The 15,213-nt window shown below is 38.5% G+C and overlaps 1 protein-coding gene across 12 annotated transcripts in view; it reads right to left on the bottom strand.

Annotated features, from left to right (window-relative positions):
• CEP128 (centrosomal protein 128) overlaps positions 1–15,213 on the bottom strand; it is a 393,959-nt gene that overhangs the window by 68,653 nt on the left and 310,093 nt on the right. For all 12 annotated transcript variants that reach the window (XR_009355799.1, XM_059182638.1, XM_059182630.1 and 9 more), the window contains one exon: positions 5,364–5,413. Coding sequence is in view for 11 of the 12 variants with exons in the window: in XM_059182638.1 (XP_059038621.1) it covers positions 5,364–5,413 (50 nt within the window). In the remaining variant the exon portion in view is untranslated. The remainder of the gene's footprint in view (positions 1–5,363; positions 5,414–15,213) is intronic.

The following is a 15,213-nucleotide window of genomic DNA, read 5'->3' as shown; positions in this document are numbered from 1 at the left end:
GCTTACCTGTGATTTCTGTCTTTCAAATAAATAAAATCTTAAAAAAAAATAAAGGACCTGAATATGACTTAGTAAAACAGGAAAGTGAATAGAAAAATCATGTTCATAATCATCTATTTTTATCTTATTTGAAATAAAATGAAGTGAGATGACTGTAAGTCAACAAAGCGGGGAGGGGCATAAGTGTTTTCCAGATAGTCCGCTTAGTGACTGTCGTAGGTAGTGATTTGCAGCTTTTTGTGACTAGGCATGATACTCTTGTGGTGTGATTTGCATTCTGGGGTTTGCAAAGCAAGAAACTGATGGAAGGTGAACCAGATAGGTTGGTACTTTAAAAAATGAAAACAAAAAGCAATAGTAGCACCTACCATTAACAGTCATCACAAGAAAGATGACAGCCACTGACTGTCATCAGTCAGTGAGGAAATGGATTATCTTTTGTGTCTATTTAAAATGTTTCAGCTGATCTCAGAGCAGCTTAATAGAGAAGGGATTTGTTTGTTTCAATGTACCTCAAACCCTTATACAAACAGGACTCTGGTGTGGTACCACATATTTAGAGTCAAAGACAATAAATACTCTGTTTTTAAGAACAGTGCACAATGTAGCTGCAAATGAATGTCTTACACACACACACACACACAGACACACACACAGAAAATATTAACCTCCAGTGAAGAATTTTGGTAATTACCCATTGTATTATAGAAATCACTGTCAAATATGTTTCTCTCCACTGTTTGTGATTCCTTTTATGATTAAAAATATTCTCCTCGCTGCTGCCTGCCTCCCTCATCATTATATCCTCTTTCTTTGCCACTGATTACTATAACCTGTGCCAAATTACTCACTTATTGACCTTTTGGTTCAATACTACCTTTAAAGAAGGAGGGGGAGGGGCGCCTGGGTGGCTCAGTGGGTTAAGCCACTGCCTTCGGCTCAGGTCATGATCCCAGGGTCCTGGGATCGAGTCCCGCATCGGGCTCTCTGCTCAGCGGGGAGCCTGCTTCCTCCTCTCTCTCTCTGCCTGCCTCTCTGCCTACTTGTAATCTCTCTCTGTCAAACAAATAAATAAAATCTTTAAAAAAAAAAAAAAAGAAGGAGGGGGAATAGAGCAGGATAGAGTAAAGGAGGGAGTGTGAAAGCGGGTGTGTGCGTATGTGCATACACAGGAATGCTAGAGCCTAGGAGCCCTCTTCTCCCAATGTTTTTAACAGAAAATGACCTGTAGGACAAGGATGGTTTTTGTTTTTTAATGGGCAGAACTTCTGAAGACCAGAAACAGGTGCTAAATCAGAGTCCAGTAGGTAGTATTCATTTGTTCATTTGATCAACAAAAATATACTGAGTCCCTAACTATGGGAAGGCACTGTGCTAAATAGTAAGTATTTGGGAATATGAAAGACAAGAGTGACTGCATAGGTATGATAGGAAATTGCCACTTACTATATGGTAAATTTTAATTTTAAAACTTAAGCCCCTTAGCTAGGGGGATTCAAGGATTTATTTACTCAGTTTTATTGTTTTTCCTTTGAAAGATGCTTTGCTACACTTTAGTATGCCCTCCTAAAGTTTTTTTCTTTATGTCTTAGACTGCTTTGCAAGATATTCATCCTTAGCTTAAAACTTAAATGTGAGTGTTCCCTATGGTTCTGGCCTGTTTTCTTCTCTTTATTTTACATATTTCCCCTGGGGCATCCTCACTGCTCTTATGACTTTTTTTTTTCCCCCAAGGTAAGCTATACACCCAACGTGTACCCAACGTGAGTTGGATGTAAGTTATACGTCCAACTCATGACCTCAGGATCAAAAGTTGCACTCTCTCTCCATCTACCGAGTCAGCCAGGCATCTCACTCCTATGACTTTTAGTATCACCTATAAGATATGGAGACTAATCAGCTGACAACAAAATCTGCATGTCCAACTCGCACACCTTCTGAGCTCCAGACTCATGTGGGAACGCTCTCCTGACACTGCCAGCTGGATGTTTCAAGGACCCAAACTGAAAATATTAAAAGTTGAACTAATCAGCTTCCTTTTCTCTCACTGACTAGCACAACCATCCATGAAGCGGCCCCGTCAAGAAATCCAGGAGTCATTCTTAGCCCCTTCCATTTTACTTCCTAACAACCAATCTCAAGGTCCCGTGGAATTTTAGATCTTAAAATACATTAAGAAACTACCCACTCCTCTTCGTGCTCTCTCTACCACCCAATCCAGGTCACCATCATCTCTTGTCGAAACTCCCACAAACATCTGCTTAAATGGTCTCTCTGGTTTTAATCTTACCTTCCCCCAGTTATATTGGACTTTATAGCCAGTTAGTTACCCACTTAAAAAAAAAAATGAAGATTTGAGGCAGCTGGGTGGCTCAGTCAGTTAAGCTTCTGTGTCAGGCTCCCTGCTCAGTGGGGAATCCGCTACTCCCTCTCCCTCTACCCCTCCCCACCGCACTCTCTCCAATAAATAAATAAAACCTTTTTTAAAAAATGAAGATGTGATCATATTGTTCTCTTGCTTCAAATTCTTAATTCTTCAAACTCTTGCTTCAAACTCTTAACTGGTTTCCCACATACTAAGAGTAAGGGTCTTCCTATCTCCTTCACACTGCCTACAACTTATTTTTACTCCAAACTTGCCAGGGTTAACTCCGAGTTATCATTTCAATATTGGCTTCCTTTGGGAAATCTCGATTGGTCATTCTACTCCATCTTACCCAACCCACCACCTTCAACCTCTTACGCTTCCACCCAACTTATCTTATATGTCCACCAAATAAAGGCAGGTGTTCTTATTATATGTTCCCACAGTGACTTGCACATCCCCTCTATTATCTAATCCCCTCTAATAATATTTATTATTATATAACAGATACCTTCCCAGGGCAGGAAGGCATCAGTAGAAACAGCTTGCCTTTGTATCCCTAGCACTCAGTATAGTTAGTGCCTTGCCCAGAAATGGTGCTCAACAAGTATTTGCTCAATGAGTATATGAAACATCTTTTATTTGAAGAAAGCTGGAAAGGGTATAGAGATAAACACCCCCGATCCTCAAGGAAGATGATATTAAATACAGAATGTCTGTTATACATAATTATATGATGATAATGAGTAAATAAAACTGACTCCAATTTGGATACATGGGGATTTGTTAACATTATAAATTGGAATTAAATATTTAGCTCTCCCTCCTAGGATAATCTAATCCACACTAAACACTTCTGGAAGACAGTTTTATGATTTTATATTAAGATGAGAAAATGGGCACAGCAAAGTTAATTGAGGTACTCAAAGTTGCCCAGAAGCAGAGCCAGTATTAAAATTCAAAGTCATCAATTTCCAATCTTTTGCTATCATTTTTTTAAACTGTTTTGTCTTTCACTCCTTGAAGTTCTACTGTGTGATTGTAGGACTTCAACCTAAATACCTCTTTTTTTGTTGTTGTTATTTATTTGACAGAGGGAAAGAGAGACAGCACAAGCAGGGGGAGCAGCAGGCAGAGGGAGAGGGAGAAGCAGTCCCCCCGCTGAGCAGGGAACCTGATGCGGGGCTTGATGCCAGGACCCCGAGATCATGACCTGAGCTGAAGGCAAATGCCTAATGACTAAGCCACCCAGAAGCCCCTCAACTTAAATACTTTGATAGTCTTCTCAAAACTATCACCTGCGATATTTATAATACGAATACAGAAATTCAGGAATATAGGTCTTTTCAATGAATTTTTCTCTAGTGTTAAAATGAAAGGTTTTCTGTGCTGTGTCTCTGCACTCTTGTGTACTCTCAGAGGTGTCAGTTTCTTTGTTCTTAATAGACTATTAGGCACTAATTGTCACTACAAAGTGCCAGCATTGAACTTTCCTGCTGTTGGACATCATACTGGATATTCTACATCTATCAGTGCCCACAGTTAGTTGGCTGGTGCATTCTATTGCACTCGCTGGACATTTTGGTAGGAAATGCTGCCAGTTCTTAATAAATATTTGAGAAGCAAGAGAGGCTATTAAATTTAACAGGATTACTGGTTCCAACATTTGTATTGTGAGAGAAGTAAACTCAAAAAGGTTGGTGCTGTCATTTCAAAAGGCCATATATGTACTATCTACTCAGTAAATTCGTTTACATGTGTTATTCTGGCAAATATAATGCATAATCAAAGTGCTTCTGAAAGACTTTATTACCTTTTCAATATATACATTTGGTATACATGGAAGCTTTGCTTTTCCTGATTCTGATATTAATTTCTCAGACATAGACACAGTGACTTGCACTTGAGATTTTTCCTAGTCCCAGAGAGGACCAACGAGGGCTGTTTCTTTTTAACCTGACTATAGCTCGAGCTATTAAATAAATCCAATCTGTACAGAACTGTGGCCAAGATCTGCCACTTTTATTAGGGATATGGGACTATCTTCTTCTTCATTTTTAGATCAATAATAGAATTTTCTTTTAACAAATACACCATTAAATAGAAGAATCCCCAATTATAGAACATTTCTCTCATTCTTTGGGCTTCGCTTGACCCGTCCTTCATTTGCCAGAAGCAAAAACCTCTACCTCTAAAGCATTCAAGGCAGCTCATTTTATCACTCTCCAGTCCTGCCTTCCAGCTTCCACACCCAGGAAGAACTCTAAATGTCCAAAGTATTTACTGTTCTTAATCCCCAGCGTGATGTTAAGTGAATTGGTTCTGTCATGTGAGTATAACTGATTATGTTTCCCCTAATAAAGACAGACACTTGAGTTACCCATCTGCAAGTGAGCCCAATGTAAAAGGAAGAGAGAACCACCACTGTCAGATGCCAAGTTAACATCACTTGCTCATACCATGGAACTGTCAATTAAAATTCTAGAGTAATCTTTCAAACACAATTTTCTAGTCCAAGAACTATGTGTAAATCCACAGTGAATTAAGAGGCATACAAGGTAAAGTCTTAAGCTTCATGTAGGTGTTAATATTCTTGGTTGGTCATCGGTAGATGACATTCACGGAGCCAGAATTCTCTTGACTTTCACTTGAAATGCAGATTCCATGAATTCATCCTCATAGATCAGCCCTGTTTTGGGGGGAAATGACTTTGCAAAGATGTTGCTTTCATTTCTTAACTCTGCGGTTCCTATTAAGCTATACCATGGAATAAAGATTCCTTTCAAGAGTAGCAGGGGGGCTGACTTGGCCTCCTGCTTTAGGAGATTATAAATATTCTCACACACTTCTAAAAGGAAGCAAATTCTAACTTGGGCTTTAGCATTCTGACATGTGTTTCACTCTATTTGTCAGTGGTTTGAATGTGGTAACAATAAAGGCTAACAGGGTAAAAACAAATGCTTTTATCCCAAGGATAAAATTCTGTTGGAGAATTTACCTGCAGAGATTCCATTTCTTCATCTTTTCTGTGGGTCTCCTCCAGGAGATCTATAAGAAGAAAGCAAAATGCCCATCAAGATAACATTGCCTCTTAGTATCAAACTCAATTTAGTCAGGAGTGTGTAAAAACTGTTGCCTGGAAAGAGAATTTAATGTTTAAGTGTGAAAAGGAATGTCAAAGAAATGCCCTCTGATCCTAACAGAGGAGATGGGACAGAGATCTGGACTCTGCCAATCCTGAGCTAGCTGAGAAGCCCTGGGAGGTCTGGACTCTGGTGGAGGTACCAGAGAAGAAGGCCAACTAATTTACAAATCCAAGACCATATCAATATTTTAGGAATTTGGCCCACTGTTTATATAACTCTGAAGTAACACAAAATTTTCTTAAAAAAAAAAAAAAAACTTCCTTTTCTCTTTAATGAAAAATTAGAAACAAACCATTTGCTCCTAAAATAAGCTCCCAAGCCAAACTCCGCCTCCAGAGTCCATTTTTATAACCAGATTAAAACATCCTGGAATAATGGGTGTTATTAATGGAAATAGAACACCACCTTCACTGTAAAGGCATATTAATTATCATTTCACGCTGAGAAGGTGGGAAGCACTAAAGCTACATCTGACCAAGAGCTTAGCATCATCTCAGGGAAATTAGCAGCTAGAAGCGAAGGTAGTCAACTGAAGAGAGAGTTCTGTCTATATGCATGCATATAGCCATGGTATCTTGGTGCCCTACATTAATTTACAAACTTGCTATAAAGGAAAATATATTTGGCAAGCACAATTTTCTGCCTGCAGCTATACCACCCTGTGCTATGATCTTATTAGATCTCACAAACCTGAAGAGGGCTGGGCTGAGTCAGAAGTTGGATGAAAACAGGCAAGAAACACCTACAGCAGTGCACATTAATATGAGCATTTGCCTTGCTCTGTGATTGATGGAGCTCACCAAGAGGCTGTGCTGCATAAAAGGAAAATATAACTTACAGAAATTCAATATATATCTCAGAAAGGCAAATGCAAATGTTTTTAGCAAGTGCTATACTACATACAGCAGGAAGCAATACTATGTGAGTAGCCAAGGCACGCGGCTATAGGTCATAAGTGAACAGGCAATACGCTGGAACTTAGGAGAGCTGGCAGATGGTAGGACTGATGGCGAGTCTGCATGGCTCATTCAGCTACAGAAGGGTCACATAAAATCCCATCAAAACACGATATACTGGGATTCAGGAGAACAGGTGATTTTTGCTCCGTATCCCATAGAAGGGTGGACTTCGGCTCCCAAACCTCCCCTAATGAGGGTTAGGTCTATAAAGTTGAGAGGAGAAAGTCAAAGCATTAGGCTGCATTTTAGAAGGGGTCTTTGGTTGGCATAGCAGATTCTTTAGCTACACAGAAACCAACTTGGGGGTGGCAGATTGTTTCAGTGCCTTCAAAAATTCCTCACCCTGAATCCTTACTCATATGCATTGTGACACTGCAGCTGCCTCCTTGAGGAGGTCACACTCATCTACTTTCTACATGTCACCTCTGGCCTAGCCTCCTGACTTGACTGGCTAAACAGACTACAGCAGAATCTGTGCCCAACTGCACTGAGAGTTCAAGAGGCCTTGTGCATTCCACTTCCCCACTTGGAACTCTCTCATCACCAAAGAACAAGGCCAGGACAACCTGTTGGATGACAAGGGACTCTTCCCACCTATGACACCCTGCAGTTTGTCTTAACTGGCAGCTAGCCAACGCCCAGAAGCACAGCTGTTAACTGGCTTGAAGATGATTATGGATGACTCAGAAGGGGAGCTCAAGAGATACCAAACTTCCCAGTGAGCCCAGGGCCAATCCCAACTGACATAATCAGGACCTGTATACATGGAATTGGGGATGCTTTGGTACCCAGCACTTGCTAACTTACAGCAACCATTTGTTAACTGTACATGAAGCATTCAGAATTTATTACAGGGACGTAAGAGTAACTAACAGATGCATGGGAAAAGAGGAGCCAGTTGTTACTCTATAGAGAGTAACAACTGATCTTGGATGGTAGGAATGTAAGTATCATGAACTAATAGGCGTTTTATCCTGGTTGCCTCTAGTCTTTGTGTCACTCCACTCTGGGTGAAATTCCAGAAAGAGAAGTGCTCATGAGCTTAGCTTAGATCTCTTGCCTACTGACTGGCTACGGGAAAGGATGGAGCACTTCTATTGATAACCCCAAAAGGATTAGATGAAGAATAGAAAGGATAGTTTCTAAATGAAAGACCAGGGAACTGTTAAAAGAAGAAGAAATAGGCACCAGACAGGCTAAAAACAACAGTTTCAGTAAATTGTGTCTTTGGCACAACTCTCTTGAATAGTCACAAGATGTAAGATCACTACTGTGTCCCTATGTGAACATGGCCATTTTGATTCACTACTTCTGGATATTAGAAGGTTCTCTGAGCCAGGCCCCCTGTACTGAATTACATCGTTTAATTGTACACTGGACTTGGAGTGATGGATAGTAGGGTCCACTAACCATCAAAGAAAACTGATCTTGTTCCTCCAAACTTCACTTGGTACATCAAATACCAAACACATTTGCTAAAACATAGCAGATAAATAATGGGTACTGCATCTCTTGTACAATCAAACTCAACTCACAGACTCAGTAAGATTATAAATGTAAAGATATATGAAGGTAAAGATGTTCAGTTACCCTCAGAATTTCATAGAATTACTGCAATTTAAAAATTAGGTTCTCAATTTCTCTAAATATATAGAGGTTATGCTGTTTTTCCAAAAAGGCTAGTACCAATTGGAATGCTTAATTTTCAACAACTGAACAAAAAAACAAAAATAAAAACAAACTATAACTGGCATTTTAAATATAGAACTTCTAGACTTTTGGGAAGGATGGTAGAGTAGGAGAACTCTAAGCTCACCTCATCCCACGGCTACCACTAGATAAGGCCCACATCAGTGTAAATAACCCAGAAGATGATACAAAGACTGGTAGACCAGATGTTTCACAGCTAAATGTAGAGAAGAGGCCACGTGGAAGAGGATAAGAAGCACAGAGATGCTGTTGGGAGCTAAATAGACCCTCAGACTGTCCTCAGGAGGGAGGGACTACTTGGGCACAAAGAGGGGAAAGAAACAGACCGTCACAGCAGGCACTGCAGGCATAGGGAGCCCACACAGGGGAGAAGAAACCCCTGTGACATTTGACTTCAAAAACTAGAGGCGCACAATTTCAGAAGTTCTTACAATCAGTGTTACTTAACACCTGGAACTTTAAAAATAATCACCCTAAGCTCTGGGAGAGCCAGGAAGGTGAGAGGAAACTGAGTCTCTACCCTTAAAGAGACAGCACAACAAAGGGCCTTGTGGAACTACAGCCCAGAAGCACCAGTCGGAAAAATTCCTGGATATATGGGAAAGAGATCTGTTTACTAATGTCAGCGAGTGAGCTGGAGAGGCAGGGATCATTGGGCAGCTTCTCTAAGAAGAAAAGAGTTGATGGGCATCATTTCCCCTCCCACAGCCTCCAGCCTACACACACAGACACCTGTGTGAACCACGAGGTGCCAATGCTTACTACCTAACTTGCTAGCAGCATGCCCTGCAGACAGGAGCTGCCCCTTCCAGCTAGGCCTCAACTCAAGCCCAGAGTAGGTCCAGACTGTCCTGCTAACAACACAGGGACTAAACCCTGTACACACAGGCAAAAATTGGTAGAATTCCCTTCTGAAGCCACAAGCTTATATTAGCCTGGTTCTTTCTAGGCTGTATTTTTCTACTATGCCAAAGGAACGTGTACAACAGCAAAGCTGGTGAAGAAGAAAGCAGAGCCAAGAGACAGAGTAGGCTGAGGACAAGACTGACCTTTGCCTGAAGCCCGCATAACTTGAATTTTGAACTCTCTTCTTTCCCTCCCTCCATCTCTTCTTCTCTCCCTATTTTCCTTCCTTTCCTTTTTCCTTTCCATCTTTCTCTTCCTTTCCTCCCTCCCTTTCCTCCTTGCTTGTACTTAAATTAGGTTTAGTTGGATTGCTGTCAGTTTTAAAAGTCGCTGGTAGTCCAGCTGTATGGAGCTTTCTTATCTTTATTTGGAAACTTGGAGAGCTCAGAATTGACAAGAATGTTCTATTTTACAGTGAGCGCTTCATTCTACAATAAATCAAGACATGAGGCTCAAAGAAGGCAAATGATTTGCTTGAGATTCCCTAGTTAGTCTAAAGCCCCAGCTAGAGCTTTGCTCTCCTTGCAATCCTAGGGCAATCTTCCTGCCATATATATCACATCCTGCTCTCATTTTTAACTCCCTTAATTGTACCTTCCTTAATACTATTGTTTTTAAAAATGCACATGTTTGTATTCCTCTGATTTCCTTCAGGAGTTCTCTGATGTCAACGATCAGGGCTCCAATGTCTTCATATCCATATCCTTCCTAACTACTACCTCTCTACCTTTGCTGCTTAACCTGGATCCCCCAAATTGACTCCTCCTCTACATCACTGCTCTATGCATTTGTTCACTTGTTAGGTCCCTTGTTTGAATGCATGCATTTGGGATGATGAACAGGGTTATTAAGCTGTGCTGGTAAAATATGGCCACCGGGCTTTGCTGAGAAGCAACTACTTCGCTGCAACCACAAGAGCAGAGAATATAGGTGAGGCCTCTGGACAGCTGCAGTGATAGAGGCAGGGACCACAGAGTGTGATTAGTGCATCTCGTTATAATGAGCAATCTTGTTTGTTGTTTGGTCTTACCGGCTTTAGAACGAATGAATGATCAGCACGGAAAAAGTGGAAGGGCTGCCCTGTTCCCTTGCTTACCACTGGCATGTTCCTGTTTTGCTTTATTATTCTCTGGTTTGCTGTTCAATACAAACAGCAATTCAACTGCCTTGCAAATTGCTGTGGCTAAATGTGCTTCCATCAACATGAGTTAATGAAAGATTTTTCTTTTTTTCTTTTTTTTTTTTTGGTGAAAAGGGCAGCAGTTCTGCCTATTTTCCTTGGACTGGCTCCAACTCTTTAAATAAGCTGATACTAACTCATTAGGACATAGAGCTATTAGAGTAAAAAATACCATTTAAAAAAAAAACAGGCTATTATGGATGAGAATGGGAAAATCCAGTTGTGTTGTTTTGTTCCACTTTGCATTTCTCTGGCACATTCAGGGTAATATATCTTGACCATGTTTTTGGCTAAGATGGTCTTGTACTACTTTCTTCACAGTTTTTGCAACTAGTGGTCTGGCTGTTTAAGGAGGTTTGACACTTTTTTTATGTTGATTCTGGTTCCTGGTAGCCAAGAAACAGATAGGTTGTTTGTTTATTTGCTTTTAAAAGGAGAATCATGTCAGGCTGTACATGAGCAACCCATCTCTCTAGCAACTTGACACTTGACAGAAAGGTTGGAGATCAAGTTTAGAAATGAGTAGATTTTCTCCCTTAACCTTTACTATAAAATATCTTCACCCGGCTGGTCATGGACAGAAAGTTATAGAAACAAGGGTTTCAGACACAGCAACATGTATAACTGCAGCACTGGACAGAGGAGCATTGACAGCAGAATATGGCAAATTAATGATTACAGAGAAAAGCATTTAACTCCTGGCTCCTATACCTCACTTAGTAATCAGTGCTCATATTCAGTATTACTCTGTGTCCTGCCATTTACTTAAAACAATAGGTAGTGTAAATTCTCAAAAGAAAGTAAGCTTTTTAAAAAGTAAGTCTGTGGCCCCCTGGGTGGCTGCATAGGTTAAAGCCTCTGCCTTCAGCTCAGGTCATGATCTCAGGGTCCTGGGATTGAGCTCCGCATCGGGCTCTCTGCTTGGTGGGGAGCCTGTTTCTCCCTCTCTCTCTGCCTGTCTCTCTGCCTACTTGTGATCTCTGTCTATCAAATAAATAAATAAAATCTTTAAAAAAAATTACATCTGTGTCATTTGTCTTTGTGGGGTGCAGTTGTGGTATAATAAAGTTAATCAAATAAAAGAGTACCTTACAACCCTTCAGAGGTCATAAATGATGGACCTAGCCTCCCATAGTTGTATACTAGAGACATTGGCTACATGCTAAGAACCAGGACCAATTTATCTTTTTTTCTTTTTTGGCTTCCTAGTTATTAGAATCATTAATATTTTAGGGACAGAAGGGACCACTGAAATAACCTCATCCAAGGGTTTTCAATCTTTTTTTTTTAAAACAAGTAGAATTTTTTCTTATGAATAAATCATATACACTTTCAAGTGTATACAGTATATAAATAAATACTGTAATTTAAATAGCTGAAAGAAAGCTTCTCAGTTGAAAGCAGAAGGAAGGACCTGGGGGCCTGCCTGCTGGGGCTCTATACCTAACCTGGCATCACCCCCTGTGGTGCCGCAGTGGAGCTATAAAGCTCCAAATTATGCTGATGGGAAACCACTGATATAATCCAACTTCATCACAGTTTATAGATGAGGAGAGTTCCTGAAGGGCCAAAGCCTCTGTCAGTGTCACACAGCTAGTGAACATATGTGCATGAACCCAAACCCAGGGCTTCTAAACTGAATCAGGATCCAGCACTTTTTCTCCTGAAAAATTGACTCTCCTCCTTTGCTTTTCAAGATGTATTGAAATGTCATATTATTCCAAACTCTATCATAAATGCTTACACATCGTCCAATGACTCCCCAAATTGAAAGAAAACTTTCCTAAAGCAATTTGCGTACCAATAATCTGTGAGAAGACCTATAGTTAGTTGCTCTGCAAAATGAAATTCCTCAAACCTGAGAGAAGACATCAAAAGATGTGGCTTTGATGGAAAGCAAATACGTAGAACATTTGAAAAGGCAGTTGTTTTTGGCAAAGTGTATGCATCACACAATGTACAGTATATCTCACAAAATAAAACAACAAAAATCTGTGAAGAAGATGCCAGATGGCTGGCAGCTGAATAGTTCCTTTGCTTAATATAATATTTATTAGCAAGCTTCTTTTTCTGTTCTGCTATACTAGTATAGGTAAATATTTTAAGTGAATAATAATATAATTGCATATTAGCCAAAATACCTTAAAAATAATCAAATGTGTTATTTTAAAATATATGTAAAACACTTAAAATTGTGTCTGATACATAGTAAAAATAATATATACATTAGGTGTTATAATTATTTTAAAAATTACCCTTTAGCAGTATGCCTGCTAAAGTCAGAAAAATGTGTGAAAAATGATCAGTTACATTTAAAAAAAATAAGCAAAAAAAAAAAAAAAAAGCCCTCAAGTATACTACTTTAAGACTCCATCTATGATTGGTAGCTACATTATTTAGAACGCTTCCATATCTACTGCCACCCACTGGTACATATCTGGATATACCACAATGAGTTAAGAGTTTTCTCATGGAATGACCACAGAAAACACACAGATCAAAATGAAGAACAACATTCAAAAAGTATGGCTATCCTCTGTGGTTTGTCTCAGACACTGAAACAACATACTGGTCTACGGATGGAGCCCAAACAGTCCAATAAATGAAAGGTTTACAATCCACTGTCTGTCTTGGGTATGTGGTAAAACATCCAAATACAGGTACTCATGTTTTATTTGATGTCCATTCATTTCTGGTGAAACTTTCCATCTTGACCACTACAGAGATTTAAAACCTCTTCTTCACAAAACTGATACCCTATAGAAAACAACACAATAATCTACCCAATTCCATCTCATTCTTGGTGCTGACTTGGAGAAACCCCAAGATGTAGAACAAAACGTTCTGACTCAGCTACCTATTAAGACTTTTATCATTTGTATTAGCAACACAAGCAGAGAAAGTAAGAACATATTCTTTAATAAATAAATCACTGTTCTAAATTGTTTTGCTCAGTGGGACTAGATGTCACAATTAGCAAAATAAGAAAGAGAAGTTTATAATGAATTGTAAATACCACTCCAAAAATAAGTTTCATATGTTCATATCTAGCCATAAAATCATGCTTCTTTCTGCATATACTACCTCTAAATTGTGTTCACTTATATAAAAGCTTGGCTTTTATATAAATTCCTTAGGTTGGAAGGCAGTTTATCTTAGACCCCATTTTGGTTCTAGACTCATATGGTGCAAGTAAATATGTAATTTTGGGCTTACAGAAATCCTAGGTTTATGACTTGTTCTTCAAGCATCTCCTGTTTATGGAAGTTACAAAAGTTTGTGCTGGATTCTTGATGCACCTACTACTCAGCAAGGCATTTCAGACTCCTAGGTCTACTCTACATCTACTCTAAATATGACTAACAAAGTTTTAGAAACCAAATTATTGAGAGTAAATCTTGAAAACAGTGAGAGAGAAAAAGTACTTTAGTTATGGGGGAAAACAATTAGAATGTTAGTGAATTTCTCATTAAAAACCATACAGGTCATAACACAATTTTTAAATGCTGGAAGAAAAGAACCAACAACTTAGAATCCCACAAGCAGTGAAAATATCCTTCAAGATTGAAGGTGAAATTGAGACATTCTCAGGAAGAAAAATTAAAGTAAGTTGTTATCAGACCTATGTTAAAACAGTGACTACGGTAGTTATCAAAAAAAAAAAAAGAGAGAGAGAGAGAGAGAGAGAGAGAGAAGAACTAATTAACAAAAAGGGAATCTTAAGAAATGAAGAAAGAACACAGTAATAGAAAATACACATAAATCAAACAATTTCCCTCTCCTATTGATTTTTAAATTATGTTTGATGTTGAAACAAAAAATTGAACACTATCTGACATGGTTCTAAATGCATCTAGAGGATATATTTATATTATATATTTTTAGATTTATTTATTTTTTTAAGTAGGCTGCCTGTCCAACATGAGGCTTTAACCTCCGACCCTGAAATCAAGAGTTGCATGCTATGCCAACTAAGCCAGTCAGGGCAAAAGAATATGAAGAAAGAAATTTGTTATACTTTAAACTGGTAAAATGACAATGCCAGTAGACTTTGATGGCTATATATGTACAATGTAATGAGTAGAGCAACCACTAAAAGAACTACACAAAGAGATGCACTAAAAACACAATTGATAAAGTGGGATTCTAAAAATACAACAAACAAACAAACAAAAACCCACCTGCTAAATAACCAACAGTAAGGGTGAGGAGAAAAAGCAGAGAAATAAAAAATACAGAAATAAGCAAAGATGGAAGACTTAAGTCCTAACATATCAATAATTACCTTATATGAAAAGAGTCTAAATACACCAATTCAGAGATAGAAATTGCCAGATTTGAATGACATCTCTGCCATTAATCTATGACATGATCTATGGATGATATGCTATCTATAAGAAACTCATTTCAAATATACTAATTTAGAAGGATGAGAGTAAAAAATGAGAAAGATTATGCCATGCAAGCATTAATGAAAAAAATCAGGAATGATATATCAATATGAGACAAAGTAGACTTCAGACCAAAGAAAATTAATGGAAACAGAAAAGGACATTATATAATGGTAATAAGAGCTAATTTACATAACAATCCTATATGTGTATATAATAAATAACAAATTTGCAAAAAAAAAAGATGATGAAAAAACTGATAAAACTGAAAGAGAAAACAGAAAAATTCAAAATTAGAGAATTCAACATCCTTCTCTCAACAAGTGATTATACAACTAGACAGAAAATCATCAAGAATATATAGAAGCACATATCAAAGCTATATTTAAGCATAACAGGAAAATCTCTAAACATTGGTAACTAAACAATATTAAATAATCTATGGGACAAAGAGAATGTCTCAAGGAAGATTAAAAAAATATATATCATGAACTGAATAAAATGATTATAGGATACAGCCAAAGCAGTACTGAGAGGTAAATCTATAGCACTTAAT

This window comes from Mustela lutreola, chromosome 7, assembly GCF_030435805.1.
Source record: "Mustela lutreola isolate mMusLut2 chromosome 7, mMusLut2.pri, whole genome shotgun sequence".
NCBI classification, from domain to species: Eukaryota; Metazoa; Chordata; class Mammalia; order Carnivora; family Mustelidae; genus Mustela; species Mustela lutreola.
This window is presented reverse-complemented; position numbering and strand designations above follow the sequence as displayed.